Source organism: Ammospiza caudacuta, chromosome 15 (assembly GCF_027887145.1).
Source record: "Ammospiza caudacuta isolate bAmmCau1 chromosome 15, bAmmCau1.pri, whole genome shotgun sequence".
Classification (NCBI taxonomy): domain Eukaryota; kingdom Metazoa; phylum Chordata; class Aves; order Passeriformes; family Passerellidae; genus Ammospiza; species Ammospiza caudacuta.
Window position 1 is genome coordinate 12,227,456 of NC_080607.1, and position 9,177 is coordinate 12,236,632.

Sequence of the window (9,177 nt, forward strand, 5' to 3'; positions counted from 1 at the left end):
ACAGGAACATTTAAGCTCATCTAAGAAACACAATTCAAGTCAAACAAATCAACTCAGTTTACAGTCAGTCTGCTCACAGAGCCTGGTGACAGAAACAATTAACATCTTGTTTGTCTGTAACTCTTAACCAATGTTTTAGCAGTTTCAAAACACATGAAACACACAAAAAGTCATGTGACAGCATTCCTGTAACACATCCCTGTTCCCACACCAAGAGGAGGAGGAGGATGAAGTCAACACCACACTCACATCCTATTGACTTGTGGGAGGGAAAACACAGAAAGAAAAAAAAAAAAAAAAAAACAAAAAAACAATCATTTGTGCCAGCACACTCCAAACAAAGTTCCAATACTGCTGCTACTGAGGTTAGCAATGCCTGGGGCTGGGGAATGGAAGCTGAAATTCCAGGTCCTGCAAGCTTCATCATGAAACTATCACGGGCTTCAGCTCTGCCTAATCGTATCTGAAAGCATGAGAGACTCCAGCAGACATGACACTCTTGAAATACAGAACTTTATTTAGAAACTGCTTAAAATAGAAAAACCCTGTCAAGAAAAATCCAAGTCAAATATGGTTTCTCAGTAAAATGGAGTTTTAGGGCAACAGAAGTCTAAAAGGCCACAAGAGAAATAGCACCACTGCAATTTTAAACAATGGCTAGATACTTGCATTTTTGGCATTCACTGAATTTGGGTTTTTCTCTGAACTTCACAAAGATTCATGCACTACACAATTACCATAAAATGCTCTCCTACACACATTTTAGGACAAGCTACCACCAGAAACAAATGAATACAAGCACAACAGGACTGATCAATCTCAGTAGTGAAAGGGGGTCAGAAGTCTTGCAGGATCTTGCCAAACACAACAGTAATGAGGGGCATGATAGGAAAAAAAAAGGACAGTTAAGGAAAGTATTTTAAATATTAATATTTAAGTTAGTCTCAGTACTGTATTTTCTGCAATAACATTAGCTCTGTTAGCCAGCATCTTTTAGTTTTTACCCCAGAAGATTACTGAACTGGCAACTGTTATTACTAATATGCCCTGGTTCAAAGGGGAAAAAAAAAGAAAGCAGACAGAAAAATATCATCCTCATGTGCTCAATTCACTTTCATTCAAAGCCAGCTGCACAGTGCAAGTCCTGTTACAACTATTGGGCGTGTTCAGCATTCCTCGGGATGGGAAAGGGAAAAGTGAGAGAACAGAAGGGATTCCAACAGAAATGAAAATAAACAGAACAAATAAAAACAAGAGCCAGGAAGAAAAATCACTTCTGAAGGACATCTTAGGCAGTAAGATTGTGTGCCCTTTGCTTTGTTTTTCTTTTCTTACAGAAAACACAGTACGTTTTGGCAAAGCCACAATGCCACAGAAAAAGGCTTCAGCACTCTTCAAGGTAATTTATGTGTCTCAGCTGTTCATACTCCCTCTAATCTTGTGACAGGCAACGTTAAGGCCCATTTCATCGAGAACTAATCACTTAGTAAGCAGCTTTACATAGGAATGGAGTTTTGTTCTAATAGCCCCTTTTGAGCACTTGCTGACACAGTGAGACTGCCATGCAAGGCCTCTCGGACAGCAGTGAATGGAGTTAAACAAACGTCTACCCCAATATGAAGCACATAAAATCTCCCATCACATTACTTCAATTTGGCATATGGAAGCATATTTTAAATACTCTTAAGGCATTTATTATAATTTCTGTTCTGCAATTTCACATTAACTCAATCTTTCTGTGAGTCAGTCTTTAATTTCTCTACTGCACACCGCCTTAGATACAAAAAGAGTCTTCCCACAAACCAGTGTTTTACCAGCAAACCATTCTGCAACAAGTTCCAAATATTCAGCCTCTTGCTCCCTAAATATACCACCTCGATGTGAATACTGCTCTGCTACAGCGTGAGAAAGAGCTCCTAACTCAAACCCACTGTAAAAGTGAAACTTCTGCAAAGTGCACTTTAAGAAGAGGTACTTTTTTTTTGCTTATGAAAAGAAACCAGTGAGTCCTCTAAGAATAAAGTGGAGTATTTTACAGTTAAGCACATGATCTGGGGCAAAGAATTCTGATGTTGCTGCTCTGCTGGTACAGTATGTGGTCTGTTAATACTCTTCTTGTTCCTCCTGCGGTGCTCCTTCGTCAGGTATCACAAAGCCTTCCTGAAGGGGAAGAAAACAAGTGCTTTAATGAAAATCTGATGTCAAACCAGTTCCTGGCTACTCTCTAGGTACTTTTTTTTTCCCTCTTACTTCAGGTAAGACACCCTTAAGTCACTGTTTACAATGTCAAGATGTATTACCAGAAGTATTTTCCTCATCTTTGATCTATTTGTTACATACTAGTCATGAAAGGTCTACTTTGTTTGCTGTCTGACTATAATTAAATTATCTGATGCTTTATTACAGGAAAAAGCTAGGCCATAAACCTCACAGGGGAAAAAAATAAGGTAGAACTGGAGGGAGGCAGGGAAAGCCAACCAGCTTCCAATTACAAGGGCAGGAAGAACTGTGCAACCCAGTCTATAAGAGATTACTTACATCTGTGGCATAAAGAATTTCCACAATCCTCTGCAACACTGGATCATTCTCGCCTTCATTCTCCTGGCAGATCAATTCAATGTTCCTCAATTTGCCAAAGTAGAAGTCTCTCTCCTTCTCCAGGTCTTCAACAGTAAGTTTCAATGCGTTGATCTGCCAAAGGGCATCAATAATAATTATATCCACCAGAGACAGAATTCAGTAGGATCTATGCAAAAAGGGTGTCCCAAAATTCTCAGAAGGGTGTTGATATGCAAAGCACTTCAGCAGTAACCAAGATATGGGGAGGGAGGACTGTGAGAGGAGGAAAAGGGCCATTTCTCAAATTTTAGTATCACTGCCACAACAAACATCCAGTCCACAACACACAAATCCACTTTAAAGACTAAAGGCTGATTCCATGAAAAAGGTAAAGCACTGACTGCCTGCAGCTCTCTCTGCTAACACATTCTTTCACAACAACTCCCCTGCTGACAGCAGGTTCAGTTGTGCTGCACTCACTCTGGATTTCAGTGAGGGAGCAGCTGCTCATAGCTCTGTTGGAATGCTGGGAGAGCTGCAACACAGCTGTGGGAATACTTACAGACCCTGCTATGTGTGACACAGCCCACACAGGGGTGAAATGTCTGGCCACTCGTGTGCTACAGAAGGGCTTTTGCTTCCATCAGGAGAGCAAGACCATTATAACAAAGGGCTCCAATTAAGTGATTTTAAATGAGCTGATTCAGATCATTTTCTTCCATCTGCCTGACCCAGACATTCCACGGTATTGGAAAAACAAACCTGCACGTAACTCTATCAAGCAGAGGTCAGTCACAGGGCTGTCCTTACACACCTGCTCGATCAATCCTGCTGATTCTTCATCTCCTCCACCCTTTTTGCCCATCCCAGGCCCAGCTCTGGGACCTGCTGGGGTCCTCTGTGCAACAATGGGCCTCTGCGGGGCTGCAAGATCAATTCACCAATTAATTCCAATTCTCCCTTCCATAAAGGTACTAGCCCCCCTCCAAACATGCTGAGGCATGAAAGGGATTGAAGATATCTTCCTTCCTTAACTCCATATAACATGTCCTTTCTTTCTGGCACACTTGGCACCATTCCTTGCCATTATCTCTTTTACAGAAGACTGTTCTTTCTGTAGCCTCCAGACACCTGGGTACTACAGCACCCTCAGTCTTTGAGCCTGGCATCTCTGAAACAAGATGCAAAACACTAGAATCCCATACACTTGTTTTAAATCACAACCCAGTCTTCATTTCCCCAGAGTTTTTCATGATCTAGATCACATTTTTAACTATTTTTCTCTACCTGCACTGCCAGTACCGAGAGATTTCCTGGTTTTGTTCACAACTGGAGTAACAAGGTTTGGTGCTATTGTGTCTTGGCCTTGTCGAGCAGCAACAGGATCATACTCCTTCCCGTCATAGTTTGCATCAAAAAATTTTTTGAACCACTGAACAAATTCAAAGTTGTCCTGAAATTTTCCTTTCACTAGTTTGTCCACAGGAATTATCTGAAGAGGGGGAAAAAAGAAAAAAAAACACACTCATAAAGGGTAAAGAATCTCTCTGTGTTTTTAAATAAAGTTTTAAAGTTAACGCACTCAAAAGACATGCAAATTTAATTCTTGTCCAGTCTAGGGAAAATCCTCCTTGACAACAAATCAAATAACGGGATTTTTGTAATTATTGGAATGAAAAACCAATCATGCTTTGCCTTTGAGGGTCCAAATAAGTTTAAATAATTCTGCAGCAAAGTTTCTGTTAGACCAAGTTTACAGACAAAACTTCTTCCTGTGCACATGAAGCTGGCTCTGATGAATCTGAACTGACCAACTCCAGAACTGCTACAAGAGCTGAACATCTCTGTCACAGCAGACTCCAGCATCTCTGGGATGAGGTGTAGAACTAAAGACTATTAAAAATGCAGAAAATAGTGAAGTGTTGTTTGTAGAGAAATTTTTTTTTCATAAGGCACTTGGAAGCCAGGCTGGTTGTCCAGATGGGTTGTGTGGACAGACTGCACAAGCCACTGTCCCCAAGCAGAGACTGACTCTGTGTTGGAGCTGCCAGCCACGGAATCAGACATCTCAAAGAAGGAAAAAGCTTCAACCCTGGATGTTCTGCATCCTACCAAACACACTGTCTGTAACTATTACCTGAATAAATTCCCCTCCATCAGCAGAAGTGTCATTCCATCTGAACAAGCTTTTTAACAATTTCATTTTCACTACTAAAAATCAGAGATTTTAGTATCTGGAGGCACTTAAAAGCCATGTAGATGTGGCACCTGGAGACATGGTTTAGTGGTGGCCTTGGCAATGCTGTGGGAACAGTTGGATTTGATGATCTCAGACACATTTTCCAACTTTAACAATGATGTAATTCTATACACTTGTAAAGAGGAATTTGGAATCCTTAGGACTATCACAGCAGAAGGTTATAGGAACACACCTCCTACAAAGATGTTCCAAAGAGGAAGCTCAGGCAAACCTTATCTCATAGAAATTCCAGTATTATTTTGTGCCACAGAAGTTTCCCAGAATTAAAAGGGTAACATTAATCTCATCATTAAGAACTGAAAACCTGACCTTGGCTGGAGCAAAGCAAAATGTGTCCTAACTGATGTGAGGTCCCCAAGGCAGGCCAAAACAAAAGGTTTTGTGATTTACAAACCAAAATCAAACCCTGTTCCCAGATTTATTCAGTTTTAAATCTGAAAGTTCATCCCATCTAATTTAACATTAAAAGCAGAGAGTCAGTTATAGCCCAGCTTACTTTGTCAACACCCATTCTTTTAAAACCTGCTTGTAGAACCTTGAAGTTTTGAATGTACTCATGCTCCAATTTTGCTTGAAACTTCACTTTCTTGAGTGCTACAGAACCTGGGAAGAGCATGTCCATGAACTGACAGTATGCAGCACCTGCCAAAAGGAAAAGAACACAAATCCTGGGATGAATTAAGTCAGCTCAGCTCACTAACCTTGGTGAGTTTCTTTCCAGTCAGGTCAGCAAACTGACCTGACTCACTCCTCAGTCACACAAGCCCTTTAAAGACAACAAAGGCAAGAAAACAGAAACCTTCAGTCTCCTTTTTGGTGCAACATGGCCATAAATAAGCTTAAAGGAGCTGGAGAACCAAACTTTTGGGCTCATGACTTGAACTCTTATGAATAAGAACAAACCTGACTCCAGAATTCCAAGGAAAAAAAAAAAAAAACTAATTAATAACTTCACTTTCTTTTCTTCATGGATACCAGCACTGATCTGAGATGTTACATGTATTTAAGAGACATGTAATCTCCTCTTAACAACACTAATGGAAGTAAATCAGAAAAAGCATTATTCTAAAAATTGTACTTAACCATTATTGAAATTGTAATACCTTTACCTCCTACAAACAGAACCTATACACAACTCAAGGTGCTCTCCAAGATAAGAGGCTAATGACCTGAATTATATTTAAAGCAGGCCTTAATTAAAGAACCAAAATAAGATAAGTGTTTCTTCCTATTAATTTAAATCCTTCATGTCCTCCAATTCAGCACTAGTTGAAGTAAGAGGAAAAGAGAGATTCAGTCCAGCCACAAAGAGTGGACAACCACCTCCATATTCATAGGATATACACAGTAAAAAAAAAAAAAAGTGGTTTTAAAGCGGATTCTCACTCTGCAGTGATGACAGACAACCATTAAAAGCACGAGCACAACATTCAGAGCATTATTCGCACACCAACACCAATGAATCAAGGAGTAAAGGAAACCCTAACCTAAACCATCCAACAGTTACACAACAAGCTGTTGGGAGCTATCTGAAGGCCAAGAAGAAATATAGGAGAGCATTGACCTCAACTACTCTGTTCATCTCAACCACATCCTACAACTGTTCACTCTCTTATCAAGATACTTCGCAGGCGCTCCCACTTTCACCTGCTCCCAGAAGACGGATGTCATCCACTGGTGCAAATTAAAATAAAAACAACAAACCAGCTCTTGCTGTTTGCTCTCCATTGTGTCTCAGTTCACTTGCTGCAGAGCTCCAATCCCAACTCAAACACAGAGGACTTGCCAGAAGCCAGGGGTTGGCTCACTATTGGCAGAGGGAGCGATAAGCGTGATGAAAACAGAGGGATCACAGCAGTCAAAGGGCAGCTCTTGTGCTTTTATGCAACCTCAAACTGCTGCTGTCACTGCTGCCCTTGCCAAAGACAGCAAAGCAAGCTTGGGAACTCCAGCTTCTACAGGACTATGGCAGCAAAAGCCACTTCATCCCTGCCAAGGCACAAAGCATTACTGCAGATGCACAAAAGGGATGTTACTCAGGACATACCACATCAACAGCTTTTCCCAAAAACAGGTGAGCTGGAATTCTGCAGAGCCAGTACTAATTATCCTCACCTCAACACATTCAAGGCTCACACCAATCCCATGCAAATCAACCCTGCACACCACAGGGCTCAACCTGCCTATCTGAGAGCAGACAGTGCTTATCACTTCCCCTCCTCCTGTGGCTTAGGTCTTTAGTTCCCTCACCCTTACAGTTCTTGTCCATCATCTCACTAGACAAAAACCACTACAAATGCCTGTCAAATACCTGTTGTGAGTCCCTTGCTTCTCTGTAATCTTTGGGATTGTTTCTTCCATGGACTCAGCCACAGCCTGTATTGACAGTCCAAAAACTCACTTTTAATTAATTCCTCCTTTTATTTCACCTCCAAGTTCCACATCTCTCCTTCCAGGAGCAACACCTTATCTTAAATTCACTGCATGAGACAAACTTCACTTTTCACTGACTGCCTATTGTGGTTATCCAAATTATCTTGTACCCAAGCTGCATTCTTAGCCTTGGGTTTTTTTCAGCTATTATTCCACAGACTATTATCTTTTATTTGTTCTTACAAGCCTCCTCCTCCCACACACTCCTCCCTACGATGACACTTGACTCCATTTCTGTACCACAGACACTTCCCCTTCCTGCCTACTAGCACATATGAGATTCAGCTGTGCTTAACTCGGTTCAAGCCCAGGTAAGCTGGGCTGACACAGACTGGATGTGCTCCAGGACCAAGAGGAGTTTTAAAGGTGCACATGACCCCACAAGTCACTGCTCTGTCCTCCTTACACTCCAGTACTCTTCCAGAACAAGTCACAATTGTTTTTGTTAGTTACACTTGTAAGACTTACTCCATCCATGCAGGCTAAATGCTTAATTCCTCATGGGAAAACACCTTCTTCCTCAGTCTTTTTGTCACATTAACACCCATTGCTTATAGCATCTATGCTGTAGTGAGTCATGAGAACGTGCCTTTTCATTACACTGACATTATTAACAACCACTTCAATAACACTCCAACCAGAACTGGATCATAACACTGACCACAAATCTGTTCACACCAAGACCTAAGCCAGGAGCACAGCTGCAGCAGGGCAGCACAGAGGGTGCAGCTGCACCTCCCCAGAACCAGGGTGCACATCCCACGTGGACGTGCCCTCGGGGTGAACCCCCTTACCTGAGCACAGCTGTTCGATCTTGGTCAGCGTCAGCTGCAGAGACTCATTGATCCACGCCAGCATGTCATGTCGGCTCAAGTTATCGCTGGTCACTGAAGTAGAATACACATTCACTGCCATTTTCTGAAAGACACAACCAGAGGTGTGAGCGCCACAGACGCCGCCGGGCTGCGGTGGAGCCGCTTCCTTCGGAGCCTTCCCGAGCCCCGGCGAGTGAACCGCGGGCTGCCGACAGCTGGGAGGACCCTCCCGCACCGCCCTGCCAGGGCTCGGCTCCGGCATTTCCGAGGAAAAATCAGCATCGGGGCGCTCACGTGGGAACCGCTGAAAGGAGCCACGGCTGCGGCAAGTTACTCATCCCTCTCCCCCGCGCTACCGGGAACGGCCGAAGCGCTTCCTCCGCGGCCACGGGATCTCCCCGGGGATCAATACCGAGCGGCCGCTCCCCGCCCAGCCCCGCCGGCACAAAGCGGAGCCGCCGGTGCAGCCGCCGCCGGGCAGGGCCGCCCGCGCTGCGGGTGGGGCGCGGCCTGCGCTCTCCCCGCTCCCGCTCCTCAGCACCCCCCGCCGGTCCCTCCGCCCCGCCACCCCCGGTCCCCGCCGCACCTCCGCCCGCCGAGGGGCGCGGCCCGGCCCTGCAGGCCTCGCGCCGGTGCCCGCAGGGCGGCGGCGCCCCGCCCGGCCGCTCCCCGAGCCCGGGGCCCTCCCCGCCGCCGCCCGGCGGCCCCGCCGCGGCCCCGGCCCGGTACCTGCGCCGCGCTCGCCCCGTCGGCCCCGCGTTCAAACCGGCCCCGCCCGCCCTGACCGGGACCGCGTCACGCGCTCGCTGCGCGCCTGCGTCACGCGCACGTCACGGCCCGCGCGGGGAGCGCCGCGCGCCGACATGGGGCGGGGGAACGGTTGTCAGGGGGCGGGGCGAGCTGCTGCGTTGCTATGGAGATGCCACGCCCACTCCGCCCGAGGGCTCGCCTGCCATTGGCCGAGCCGCTGGCCCCGCCCACACCGGGGGTCCCGCGTGCCTGAGGGTCGCGCCGGGCTCGGGCCTGAGGGTGCGACGGAGCCGCTGCGGCCGCGAGCACCGGGACGGCCGGACCCGGGAGCCCGGCACTGCCCCGGCCCCGAACCCAGCG

The 9,177-nt window shown here is 45.7% G+C and overlaps 1 protein-coding gene across 3 annotated transcripts; it reads right to left on the reverse strand.

The window, feature by feature from the left end:
- Positions 1-494: 494 nt before the first annotated feature.
- On the reverse strand, positions 495-8,885 carry MAPRE1 (microtubule associated protein RP/EB family member 1). Of its 3 annotated transcripts, none has more exons than XM_058814472.1 (7): positions 8,797-8,885; positions 8,047-8,170; positions 5,316-5,461; positions 3,862-4,051; positions 3,374-3,483; positions 2,539-2,691; positions 495-2,160 (listed from the first exon to the last, which is right to left on the reverse strand). In XM_058814472.1, exons 2-7 carry the CDS (start codon positions 8,165-8,167, stop codon positions 2,104-2,106), a joined length of 777 nt encoding a protein of 258 aa, XP_058670455.1. In that variant the 5' UTR covers positions 8,168-8,170; positions 8,797-8,885; the 3' UTR covers positions 495-2,103. The 3 variants fall into 3 exon arrangements, with proteins under 3 accessions (XP_058670455.1, XP_058670452.1, XP_058670454.1); XM_058814469.1 differs by having other exon boundaries at positions 3,847-4,051; XM_058814471.1 differs by lacking the exon at positions 8,797-8,885 and adding an exon at positions 8,654-8,727 and having other exon boundaries at positions 3,847-4,051.
- Positions 8,886-9,177: the final 292 nt, after the last annotated feature.

What these genes read in the sequence shown, in the direction of transcription:
- MAPRE1 (XM_058814469.1), bottom strand. Translation starts at nt 8,167, where the DNA reads ATGGCAGTGAATGTGTATTCTACTTCAGTGACCAGCGATAACTTGAGC. An exon ending in GATCGAACAGCTGTGCTCAG is followed by an intron (nt 5,462 to 8,046) that starts GTAAGGGGGTTC and finishes TCCTTTTGGCAG; the next exon opens with GTGCTGCATACTGTCAGTTC. An exon ending in CAGCAGGATTGATCGAGCAG is followed by an intron (nt 2,692 to 3,373) that starts GTGTGTAAGGAC and finishes GCCCTTTGGCAG; the next exon opens with ATCAACGCATTGAAACTTAC.